Genomic DNA, 12,299 nt, shown 5'->3' with positions numbered 1-12,299 from the left:
TCCCCTCGGCCGCCGCCCCGGTCCCCCTCCCTCTGCTGCCTCCGACAGCCTCCGCGTTCCTCCTGCCCCACGGAAAACACACACAGTCCCCGGCAGCCGCCCCGGCTACCCGGCCCATTCAAACAAACAGAAACCCGCCCCGTCGCAAAGCCAACCGACGGTAAACTTTCTGATGACTTTTTCTTTCAAGTGCTTAAAAGGCAAGGAGCACCGGGGGAGGGGAAGAAGGGGGCATCCATCTCCCGGCCGGGGCGGGAGGGGGGCCAGAGCTGCATCCGCTCGAGGTCCGTCCGTCCGTCCTGCCGGACGACGGGACAGGGACGGGAGCCGGTGTGCGGTGGATGTGTTTGCAGGAACCGGGAGGGAGGGAGGGAGGCAGGGGATGGGGGGAGTTAAAGAAACAGCATAGTTAATATTTCCACATCAGGAAGTTACTGTAATAGCCCAGGAGGCAAAAGACTTAACTTAATCTCCTAAATAGTGAGGAACCCATGGCGTCTCTGTTATAGGTTGGAGTTCCCACGTGGTTTTAACTCCTGTATAAAAGTTTCAGTAGAAAGTGCCACAATGTCGTGATTTTGCAGGGGGGAAAAATTAGCTGGAGGAGATCAGAGAAGATAAGCGAGGAGCAAGCAGCTTCCCCGAGACCTTTCACTGCGGATCCGAGAGGGAACATCAGACGCGTAAAAAAAGAAAAACAAAAAACAAAAACCAAAAAGCCAAACAAAACAAAAAAAAAAAAAAAACCCAAACAAAACAAAACACAGCGTTCAAGCCAGCACAAGGCGAGCGAAAGATCAAAAAGACGCAAAGGGAGACAGATTAACTGGAGCAGCAGCAGCAGCAACAACAACAACAACAAAAATCACACTTAAAATAATAATAACAATAATAATAATAAAACCCAAACCACCAACAAGGGAGATATTGTTTAAAAGAGCAAGCGAGGGAGCGAGCCGAAGAGCTGGTCTGACCGAGTGGATCCGTGCAGCTTCTCCTGGGATCGCCGGGATCGCGCCGCTTCTCCGCTCCGCGTCGCGCAGCGTGCGGTGCCCTGCCCGCGGCGGGGGTCCCCGGACGCCGCCACCGCATCCGCGCTGGACTCCGGACCCTCCGCGCTGCTTTGAAAATAAGAGCATCTCGCTAATAATAAGCGGGACGGTGGGGGGAGAAGACTCGCAACAGTGGAGCTGCCAGCCGCGCACCCCCTGCCCGTCGCCCCCGGCTCCCTCCCCAGCGATGCTCCCGGTCAACTTTGATGGCACGTTGAGAAGCAGCGGGCGCTGAAGGGGGACAACCGAGCGGCGCGGAGCCGACCTGCTCAGAGACCTGCACCCACGGATTGTCTTGCGGGGGCGGAGTGGGCGGGGGGGTACAAGTGGCATTTCTCCCCCCCCCCCCTCCTTCCAGGCTATAAATTGGATTGTATATAAATCTGCTTCGTTTATCTCCCTGACCCCCCTCAATGACGCTGGACTAGAGAGCTCCTCTCCGCGGCCCGCCCGGACCTGCCGAAGCGAGCGATGGACCACGAGCGACTGCGCCCGGGGATGCCCCTCTGAAGCGACGCGGGGCACCGGGGCAGAGCGGCGCCGCCTCTCCCCTGCTCCCCGGATCCCCTCGCACCTCCGGCTCGCTCCCCGCTCCCCCTCCCTCCTCCCTGGGCTCCGCAGCCACCCCCTCACCTGCTGCCGTCCCCCTCCCCCGTGGAGCCGGGCTCTCTCCGTGCACGCCAAGCCTGTTCCCCCCCCCGCCGCCAACTTCGCCCTCGGTGCCTGCGCGTGCAGCCTCCCCCCTCCGCCTCCCCGGCGGCACACGCCGCTTCCCCGGGCGCCCCCTCCCTCCGCCGCGGCTCCCCCCCTGCGCGGAGCGGTTGCGGCCCCCCAGCTTGGCTGCCACCGCCCCCTCCGCGCCGCGGAGCGCTCGGAGCGGCGCTGCCTGCAGACGGGCTCCCTGCGGCGCTCCGGGGCGGCCCCCAGCTCGGCCCCCCGCTCCTCCGCCATGGACGGGGCGGCTCGCCGGGGGGTGCTGGCCGCGCTGCTGGCCTGCGGGCTGCTCCTGCTGGGCGCCGCGGCCACCCCGACCCCGCCGGCCCCCGCCGGCGGCTCCCCGCAGGACACATGCACCTCCTGCGGCTTCCGGCGGCCCGAGGAGCCGGGCAAGGTGGACGGGGATTTCCTGGAGGCGGTGAAGAGGCACATCCTGAGCCGGCTGCAGATGCGGGACCGGCCCAACATCACGCACGCCGTGCCCAAGGCGGCCATGGTCACGGCGCTGCGCAAGCTGCACGCCGGCAAGGTGCGGGAGGACGGCCGCGTGGAGATCCCCAGCCTGGACGGGCAGGCGAGCGCCGGGCCCCCGGCCCACGACCCGGTCTCCGAGATCATCAGCTTCGCCGAGACAGGTGGGCGCCGCCCGGCCGCGCGCCCCCGCCGCCCGCGCCCCTCTGCCCGACCCGCCGCGGCCCCTGCCCTGCCGCGCTCCCCGCCTGTCCTGCCTCGCCCCGTCTGTCATTCCCCCTGCTCGACCCCTGTCAGTCCCCCTGCTTGACCTCTGTCAGTCTTCCCTCTCGCCCTGCCTATCCTCCTGCCCACCTTCTCTTTCCGCCTGCCTGACCCGTAGCAGGCGTAGCAGTTCCCCGGCTGCCCTTGCCTGGCCCCCTGCGCACCCTGCCTGTCCTCCTGCCTGTCCTTCTGCCTGGTACAGGCACCTGGCCGCCCAGCTCACCCGCTTGTCCTTCGCCTCATTCGCTCTCCCCTCTGCCCCGCACCGTCTCGCTCTGGCCCTGCCCGCGCTTTCCCATTCTCCCTGCTTGTGCCCCTGTGCCCGGGATTCTCCCCAGGCTGTGCCTTGCAACTCCCCTCTCTTGTCCCTCCTTCCCTCCGCAGCCTCTGTGCCCCCGGCTCCCCTCTGGCGGTCCTTCGAGCAGCACCGGGGCTTGTCTCTGTCCCTGCGTGTCCCACTGTCCCTCCTCTGCCTGTCCCACTCCATCTCTTGCATCCCTTGCCTTGTCTGTCTGCCCTGCACATTCATCTGATTCACTGCCTGCATCTGTCTGTTGAGGCTTTCATTTGCCCATCCTCTCTTTCCGTTTGTTTCCCATTTATTTAGCTTTCATTTGCAAGTATTGGCCTTGTCTGTTTGTCCATTGCATGCAGTGTCCTACCAAGTGTGTCTGTCTCCTCTCTGTCTGTCCGTTTACTAACTGCCCTCCATCCCCACGGTACCAGCCATCTCAGTCCTGTCCAGCCATTGCAGTTATGTGTCATCAAATCCCTTCAGCAGAGCTTTCCAGTAGTTTAACCACTGTCCCTGTGAACTTTGCACATCTGGCTGGAACACCATCACTCTGTGAATTACCTCTCTCCTGTCTATCTGCCCATCTCTCCTTTCCTTCATCACTCTATCGCTTGTTTCATTTTCCTCTCTCTATCTTCTTGTGGCATCTATATATCATTTGTCCACAAAATAAATCTCTTTCTATCCTGTATGCTGCCCACTCATCTTCTTTATCTACCCTCCCACTTACCAAAGGCATATACATTTACAGTATCTATGGGATCTGTTGCATTATACATATGCTTGTTATATTCACATACAAAATTTATGAGTGCACACAATCTCACGCAACACAAGTGATGTGGATCGGTGCAGCAGCACCGTACTGTTCTTTTTCTGTCACTGTCACCACAGTTTACGAAAAAGTTGTGTATTTACTAACATGTGAAAGGCTTTCTTAGTGTACATTTTGGGGGTTATTATTTTTTAATAGGATGTTGTTGGGAGATTGGGGGTGGGCTTGTCCTTCCATTTGGTATTCGGTTAATCGCTGTCTTTTGTAACACTTCCAAAATTGACTTTATGTAAAACGTAGACAAACACAGTGAAAATTTTTGTCACTGAACTATTACAAGGTACTGAATGGGCTCTGGAGGCACATTTGAAAGGCATCTAGGGTAACAAATGAAGACACCGACTACGCAAAAAATCCCATTCAGAGATTGACAAAAATGCTAAAGATTCTTAGGGAAGGAAAAGGCAGAAAAAAAATCTACATTTAACTCTGTACAGATGGAAGCAAAACCGATAAGGGCAGATGAGAAAATGCCTTTCCAGCAATAATTTTAAATAGCGATTGGGATGCTTTGATTCAGGGACCAGAATTACGGTCTCCGCCATAAAGGCCGGCACATTTATCACCTACGCCAAATTTAGTTAGGACTTACATTACAAAATTGCAGGAAGGCCGCTGGTATTTCTGAAATGTTTCATGCAGCAGGCCCTTCTGTTTACAAATAAGGGGTTATGTCAGACATTTGGTGACATTTGGTTTTCTGTGACAATTTCTCTCCTTTAATTCTGGTGTTGCGGAAAAGCGTATTGAGAACAGCCAATAACGGCGTTACAGCGGGAACAACCGCTTTATTGCCTTGCCTCGTATGGGAGCTCATCGATCTGGGGAGAAAAGGCAGAGATTGAAAACATTAATAATAGCTGATATTCTACCAGACTAAGCTTGATCTGTTGGACAAGCAGGCACATTACTGAAATATTTTCCGTTCTGTCTCGTGAATCCTCTCCTTTAAACCGCAACGAGAATATGTGCAAATCGAAACAAAATCCCTGGTTTGGCATTGGCGTTTTAATGGTTATTGAAAGAGCTCTCCCCATAAGAATTGTCAGGTAGCTGAAAGTTAAAACTATTCTTAAACTGATGAGATAGCAGAATCTAGTCCTAGTGCTGGTCTTTTTCAAGGTGCTGCTGTAGCATCTTTAAATCTGGCTTTCTGGAAAAAACATATATTCGGGAAAACTCTTATTGATGTCTGTGGATCTGAAACATCCGACTACAGCCTGATGTTGAAGGCTGCTGTGAGAAGTCCCCTTTTCAATTAATTCTAATTGCAAATTGGGGATATCTGATGCAGTGCATGCCGTCTGACTGGCACAGCCCTGTCACTGTTCGCTCGATCTGCTGTGCTCTAGTGTTGTCCCTGAATCCAGAATGGCACACAAGCTAACATTTCCTTTTTGACTTAATCTTGCTGATCTCTCCTTATCTTGCAGACGATCTGGCCTCATCTAGAGTCCGCCTCTATTTCTTCATCTCAAATGAAGGGAACCAGAACTTGTTTGTCGTTCAAGCCAGCCTGTGGCTTTACTTGAAGCTGCTTCCATATGTCTTAGAGAAAGGCAGCAGGCGAAAAGTAAGAGTCAAAGTCTATTTCCAAGACCCGGACACTAGCAACAAGTGGAATGTGGTTGAAAAGAAAGTTGATCTCAAAAGAAGTGGTTGGCACACTTTTCCCATGACAGAGGCGATCCAGGCTCTGTTTGAGAGAGGAGAAAGGAGACTGAACTTGGATGTTCAATGTGAGGGCTGTGAAGAGTATTCAGTGCTGCCAATTTATGTGGACCCCGGGGAGGAATCCCACCGGCCTTTTTTAGTGGTGCAAGCCCGCCTCGCTGATAACAAACACAGGATCCGGAAAAGAGGCCTGGAGTGTGATGGCAGGACCAATCTATGTTGCAGGCAACAGTTTTACATTGACTTTAGACTCATTGGGTGGAATGACTGGATCATAGCACCATCAGGTTACTATGGGAATTACTGTGAAGGGAGCTGCCCGGCCTACTTGGCCGGTGTCCCGGGGTCGGCTTCCTCCTTTCACACCGCTGTCGTGAATCAGTACCGAATGCGGGGGCTGAACCCGGGCACCGTGAACTCCTGTTGCATTCCAACCAAACTTAGCACAATGTCAATGCTGTACTTTGATGATGAATACAACATTGTGAAAAGGGACGTTCCCAATATGATTGTGGAAGAATGTGGTTGTGCTTGATTTAAGGTGTGTTTTGGGGGGGGAGAGAGAGAGAGGGGGAGAGAGAGAGAAACATTCCCGTACAAGATGGTGTTGGAGGAAGTTTCACTGTGTATCCAGGCATCAGTGTTGGAAAGTCACTGTGGAAAAGTTTGACAAAAAAAAAAGAAAAAAATAATCATTTCACTTTGGTGTCAGGACAGTGGCAGTTTGTGGATCATGGACACTTATATATTCTATCACTTATAAGTTAATGCTATGAAATATCTTAAAGACACACACACACACACGAAATGTGGGCACGCACACAAACACGCGCTCAGACACACAGACACACACAGACACACACACACACACGAGGCAGCTTGGAAAAGGGACATGAGCACAGAAAGTCAGTGACCAGTGACGATGGACTTAAATGCCTGCCAGTACGAGTGAACGGCTGAGCAGCTGTTTCCCTGCCTGCCGGCGAAGCCAGACCGAAATGAGCTCCCTTTGCTCAGGCAAACGCACAGACTGTGAGAACACAACGTATTCTTGCACGCAGGTGTCAGAATGACCAAACTTAGAAAACTAAAAAAAAAAAACAAAAAAGAAAAAAAAAAGTCGACTGTCACCTCTTAGGTCTAACAGGAAGCTGCAGGACACCTGCCCTGGGAGGCAATCACTTCCTCTTAATTTAAATTTATCTAAACATAAACATTACAGATACCCACTTCTTCCTACAGCACTTCCAGCAAAGAATCCTGTGGTTCCATTGGGGGGAGAGAGAGAGAGAGAAGAGGGGGCAGACATTTAAGAAACTGCTGTATTTCTAACACCTGGCCGTTGCGGAGTCACAAGCTGGGCTGGCGTGATCCGATGCTTTTACTGCCCACTAGCAACCCATGGCTGGCTACACCCGCCGTGTCTTGGAAAAGGGAATCGATACCATATCTGGACCGTGTTGACTGGTGGCATCTCTCACTGTGCAAAGAACAAAAAGTCAAAAGTTGCAATCTGTGTTCTTCAGTGGGGGACTCGGCAAGGCTACGTCACGTGGGGGACGAGCAAACAAGCAATGGCCACCACGGCTAAACCAATGAACCCTAAAGAGGAGTGACAGCGACAGAGTGGAGACGTTCTGGGAAATGCAGTGCATTTAATAACAGGCGAGGAACATTTTTACAAGTCTTGGAAAGGAGGAGAGAGGAGAGTGCTTTCAATTTCCTTACCAGGAGGTGTCAAGGATGGCCATAAAGATCAGAAAATAATGATACAGCATAGCACTTGCAAACTGCTTGAATGCACGTATAATAGCACTTGCAAATTTCAATGCCTTGAAAAGTGGTACTTGATAGTGCACTTATCTTTGCTCACTATCTAGGTAAACAGGTGCCGCATGAGCTATGCAATTTAAAGTGTTGACCCATACTAGACAAAACTGGACTTATGATATGACTTTTTTATATTTTTTTATACTTGAAATTAAATCTTTTGCTTCTTTTTTAAAGCGAATGATTGCTTTTAATGTTTGCACTGATTTAGTTGCATGATTAGTCAAAAACTGCCATTTGAAAAAAAAATGTTATTTTTATAGCAGCAAAAAATGAATACAGTTAAATGTATTATACAGAAATTTTGGAACCAAAGAGGCCAACATATTAGTTATAATTTTTATGAGATGGCAAAGCCATCATATATCATGTAGTCATACTGAGCAATCCCTCACGAGGCCTACCAATTGTTTCAGGGTACAAAATGGATTCTGTTTGTTCTATTCAGTGTCTTTTCTATACCATACGCACATGGAATGTAGAGTGAAAAAAAAAGTGACTATTGTAGAATACATTACAATATGTGCATCCTTTAAATCCAATTTTTATGTTTATTTAATAAAGTTCCTTTTAGGTTCTGTTCCATAATAATTTAAACCAAACAATTTTCACTTAGATTTGCTGTTGAAGTATTTTACATTTGTGTACAGTTTAAATAAATAAAAAAGATTGAAAACTGGATGTGCTTTTTTTTTTTTTAGTGTGTAACATCTGGAGGAACTTGCTTACTTTTGGGACTGAATAGGCTGCAGACAGTGGACTGTTGCATTAGACTTTAGTCATATTAGTTATTGCAGAAAGCCTTGTCTGAGAGCTCAGCTGCGATCCTAAAAATGTTACACTCGAGTTTTATTGCTGTCTATACATATAAGCATCTGCTTCTTTCTCTCTGCAGCAGTGCAGGGGCTCTGGGCGCAGGAACGGCGCTGTTCCGCATACCTGCAGGTCATTTACAGCAAGTTCCTGGTTCACCTGCTGTGTAAGAATGTAACTTCTTCTCTGGGTCACTCCCTGACTGCTTAGAAGAAGTAAAAAAAATACATGTGGAAAGAACTTCCAGGAATAAAGGACCAATAGTAAGTTTGATTATTTTTTTTCCAAAACTAGCTGACACTAAGCAAAAGGGTTTTTTTCTTTTTTATAAAATATCTCCCTTTTACTAACAAGCCCTTGAAAATGTTGAGAAGTACTCAAGTACTCAGCTGCACATACATCCAGATATTGATTTAACTGATTTTCACAGATAAATTTTTCCTCCTGGAGACCTGAGCAAATGCCAGCTGAAGCTGACAGAAGGACCTCTGTTGACTTAGCAAATGTTAGATCTGACCCTGAAACCTGAAAAGTGTTGAAGAAGCGAGATCATGCAACTAATGATGGGTTCTAGTTACAATTCACATTCAGGTGTAGCTCTGCCCAGCTCTCCTCACAGCCAGGCACTGGGGTTAAATGGGAGACCTGGAAGAGTAATTTGCTGTGACTGTGTCAACAATCTGCTTCTCAGAACTTTGTCCTCCAGATCAAATTTTTTGAATATCTCACAGCTTTCTCACCACCTCAAGCTGCACATTGATTGTCAAAGCCACTAACCACTGACTGTTGCTGCTCCACCTCTCAGCAGCCTTCTTTCTGGTTTTTATTCCGTGGGTCAGCTAGGCTACTGATGAGTTTAATAAATTCCCCTTGAAATCAGTGGCCAATACCCCCCACTTTCACTCTGAAGGCATGTTTGCCCTAATATGAAACCATCATTATAAATAAGACTGGGCAGCCCTTTAAAAAATGGGATATATTAAGAAATCTTGCCCACTGAAATGCAAGGCCCTGGAGGTAGCTCCAGTTAGGTTTCGTTGTTAATTGAAAGAGTTTGGTTCCTGGGGTCAAAGCCAAACCCTACCCTGGACACTGGGACTCCTGTGCTCAGGAGGAGACCAGGGTGTCTCGGTGAGGGGTTTGGACCTGCAGCCCTGGGAACAGGGAACTGCTGGCAGCCAGGAAGCTTCGAGCTTGGGCTGGCCAGGAGCGAGGGGCAGGAACTGTGCTCTGCATCCCTCTGCAAACCCACAAGTGAGCTCGGGATCCTGAACTATTTCACACAGGCCATCAAAAAGCACCTCTGTTCTAGGTATAAAAGTCTTTCCCAGATTTCTTCCCCTGTCCCTGCCTTCTCTGCTCCCCAGTTTGTAGCTAAAGTCACGGTGTTTATGGGACAGAAACACAAGGAAGAGCGTGAATATCAGGATAGTGTCAGGGGCATCATCTGGGAGTGGGAAGAGCTGGATCATAGTCCAGGCTCCCAGATCCTTTTATTTTGTGTGAGACTCTAGAAATCGATGTGAACTGAACATGCTTGGAGTTTTCTGCAGCATGGAGTTGCTGCTTTGGGCATTCTACAGACAGTGAGGTGTTCTTGTATCCTGGTGCTGGCAGCAACCTGTCACACAGATTTCTGAGGCTAAAATGAAATAAAATCATCTTTAATTTTGTGGGACCAATCTGAGACAGTTTGGGCTTGATTTTTCAGAAATGCCATATAGCTACTGCTCTTGCCAGCTTTTTACAGGGGAGTGCAGGAATTCTGCTTTGTGCAGCTTCCACTTCCTGCACTTTTGAAATCGGGCAAAATGAAAAATGAGATGGCCATCCCTGATGGCTGCTTTTCAAAAATTTTGGGGTGTTCCCATCTGTCATTCCCATCCTTATAAAACTGAGCGTCCAGTTTCATTGCTTTATGCCAGGTTAGGTACTCTACCTCAAAAACCAGCTGGGTCATATCCATACCCCCCCACCCAAAGGTGACTTGGTGACTCTCTCTTGTTTTTGATAGGCTTTGAACTCGATTTTGTAAATGCTAAATCAGTGTCTTCTATCATGTGACAGAATCAATCTCTGGAGGTGGAGAATCTTCATCCTTTAAAATATTCTAACACAGGCAAAACCCCATCCCGGACCTGGCACTGCTGTTAATGAGGATGGTGTGAACAGGGTGACTGTCACGATGTGATGCAACAGAGCACTTGACAGATTAACTCTGCATACATCACGTATTTCCACACATAATAGACACCTGCTCCAAAATTGCCAGCTCTCACCTTCTTTGCTTTGTCACTTGAGAGAGATGAACTCAGTAGCTGAAAATTAATTGCTGCACTTGCCCTGCCACCAGAGAAGAGGGAAACCCCTCACTGAATGCATTCTTCAAAAGGATAATTTTTCTATGGAGTGGTTTCTACTGGGAAGGGTGGGAAACATTTTGCAAAATGGATCAGAAATACAAATTTCTGTCTAAGAGGGGAGTCTGTTTCAGTTAATGCTGATGTCAGTCTACAGTAACTCCCCTAAAGTCTGCAGATGTAATTCAGGCTAGCACCAATATGAGTAAAGACACACCTGCATCTGGTTTTCTGGAATTCCTGATTGGGCCCAGCTCATTCTCAGTTCTCAGTATTTCTAAAAGAAGTAATTTTTCCTTTAGAATCAGCAACTAAAAGTTTTAGCAAAACCCACACATGCTGGGTGACAGATCAGAACAAGAGTAGAAGACATCTAACTTTGTCATGAATCTCGCTACATACACTGGAATTTGGCCAGGAATTAGCAATCTGCATCAGTAAAAAATGTCCCAGTAGCTTTCATTTGCTTGCCCAGTCAGTAACCTTGAACTAAAAGCTGGATTTACATGCCTGCTTGTAACAGTAGGGGCCAATTTTATTTGGGTAACTTCATTGATTTCAAGGGAATTGTTTCTGATTTGTACTAGAATAAGTGGGAGCAGATTTAGGTTCTTTAATGTTCTTCCAGTTTAGCTCTTGGAATAACTTATATTTCATTATTATGTGTTTATGTAATTAGTGCAATTATATCAAATTATATAATTGGTACAATTACTTGGACTCATGTAACCACTGCATATAGCATTCCATGCTGTAAAATCTTTTACTCTGGGAAAAAAAAAAAAGCAAAAAAAAAAAGCAGTCAATATTACATGGGAATCTTAATTTGTTTTTAAATTCCAGTATCAAATTTAGGGCCTGACCACATGCAAGGAACTTCTGGTTCACATCAGTGGAATCTCTGAGCAGGCAGCTTGCAGCCTTCACCATAGATATTGCATTTTTAATCTGATTTGGCCAATTCTATTCAACAGAGGCCCTCCTGGAATGTGTGCAGCTCTAACCAGCCTTCTCTGTACAAAGCAGAGACATCAAACTTTTACACACACACACACACACACACACACACCCCATATGACCTGAGAGATCTTGAAGCCATCAGAGCCCTGAGATACGAGTACAGTTTTTTAATACTTGATCAGATTTACTGTCTTTGTGATCTGCTGTTGAGAATTTTAAAGTAATATTTTATTAAATTCATAGACTCCCACTTTCTGGTCATTGAAACTGTTTTGTTCCCCTCCTCTTCTATAATTTGCTTTCAGGCCACATTGCTGTGAAGGTTTGGAAGTCGAGGGTTCTGTGGTATCTGTTGGGGGCAGAGGGAGGTTATTCTGCCCCTGTACTCCACTTTGATGAGACCCTACCTGGAGTCTGCATCCAGCTCTAGGGCCCCCAGCATAAGAAGGACTTGGACTTGTTGGAAGAGTACTGAGGAGGGTCACAAAAATGATCAGAGGGCTGGAACACATCTCCTGTGAGGACAGACTGAGAGCACTGGGGCTGTTCAGGCTGCAGAAGAGAAAGATTACAGTGCCTAAAAGGGCCTACAGGAGAGCTGGAGGGGCACTTTTTACAAGGACATGTAGTGATAGCTAAGGAGTGATGCTTTAAACTGGATGAGGATAGGCTTAGATTAGCTGTAAGGCACAAATTCTTTATTGCGAGGGTGGTGAGGCACTGGAACGGGTTGCCCAGTGACATTGTGGGTGCCTCATCCCTGGAAGTGTTCAAGGCCAGGTTGATGGGGCTTTGAGCAACCTGGTCTAGGGGAAGATGTCCCTACCCATACCAGGGAGGTTGGAACGAAATGATCTTTAAGGTCCTTTCCAAACCAAACCATTCTATGAGTCTATGAAAGTCGAAGTAAGCACATCCAGCAAAACAGGAAAAACAGGTAAGAAGGAAACTGATTTGATTTCCCTAGGTCAGACCAAGGAAGACCCAGGGTGAGAGCTATGATTGATAACCACCTGATGGACCTCTCC

At 48.3% G+C, this 12,299-nt stretch overlaps 1 protein-coding gene and 2 long non-coding RNA genes across 4 annotated transcripts; 1 reads left to right on the top strand and 2 right to left on the bottom strand.

Moving 5' to 3' along the window:
• Window positions 1–735: 735 nt before the first annotated feature.
• On the bottom strand, window positions 736–1,647 carry LOC137476953 (uncharacterized). Of its 2 annotated transcripts, none has more exons than XR_011000742.1 (2): window positions 1,509–1,647; window positions 736–1,118 (listed from the first exon to the last, which is right to left on the bottom strand). It is a non-coding gene; the product is annotated as an uncharacterized lncRNA (long non-coding RNA). The 2 variants fall into 2 exon arrangements; XR_011000743.1 differs by having other exon boundaries at window positions 736–1,121; window positions 1,509–1,609.
• A 31-nt stretch (window positions 1,648–1,678) lies between these two features.
• On the top strand, window positions 1,679–6,000 carry INHBB (inhibin subunit beta B). Its single transcript, XM_068195446.1, has 2 exons — window positions 1,679–2,404; window positions 5,068–6,000. The coding sequence occupies exons 1-2, from the start codon at window positions 2,002–2,004 to the stop codon at window positions 5,841–5,843; spliced, it is 1,179 nt and encodes a 392-aa protein (XP_068051547.1). The 5' UTR covers window positions 1,679–2,001; the 3' UTR covers window positions 5,844–6,000.
• A 1,713-nt stretch (window positions 6,001–7,713) lies between these two features.
• Window positions 7,714–11,356, bottom strand: LOC137476958 (uncharacterized). Its single transcript, XR_011000748.1, has 3 exons — window positions 9,891–11,356; window positions 8,078–8,153; window positions 7,714–7,965 (listed from the first exon to the last, which is right to left on the bottom strand). It is a non-coding gene; the product is annotated as an uncharacterized lncRNA (long non-coding RNA).
• Window positions 11,357–12,299: the final 943 nt, after the last annotated feature.

Source organism: Anomalospiza imberbis, chromosome 7, assembly GCF_031753505.1.
Source record: "Anomalospiza imberbis isolate Cuckoo-Finch-1a 21T00152 chromosome 7, ASM3175350v1, whole genome shotgun sequence".
NCBI lineage: Eukaryota > Metazoa > Chordata > Aves > Passeriformes > Viduidae > Anomalospiza > Anomalospiza imberbis.
Note: the sequence above shows the minus strand (reverse complement) of the source record. Positions and strands in the feature narration are given on the sequence as shown.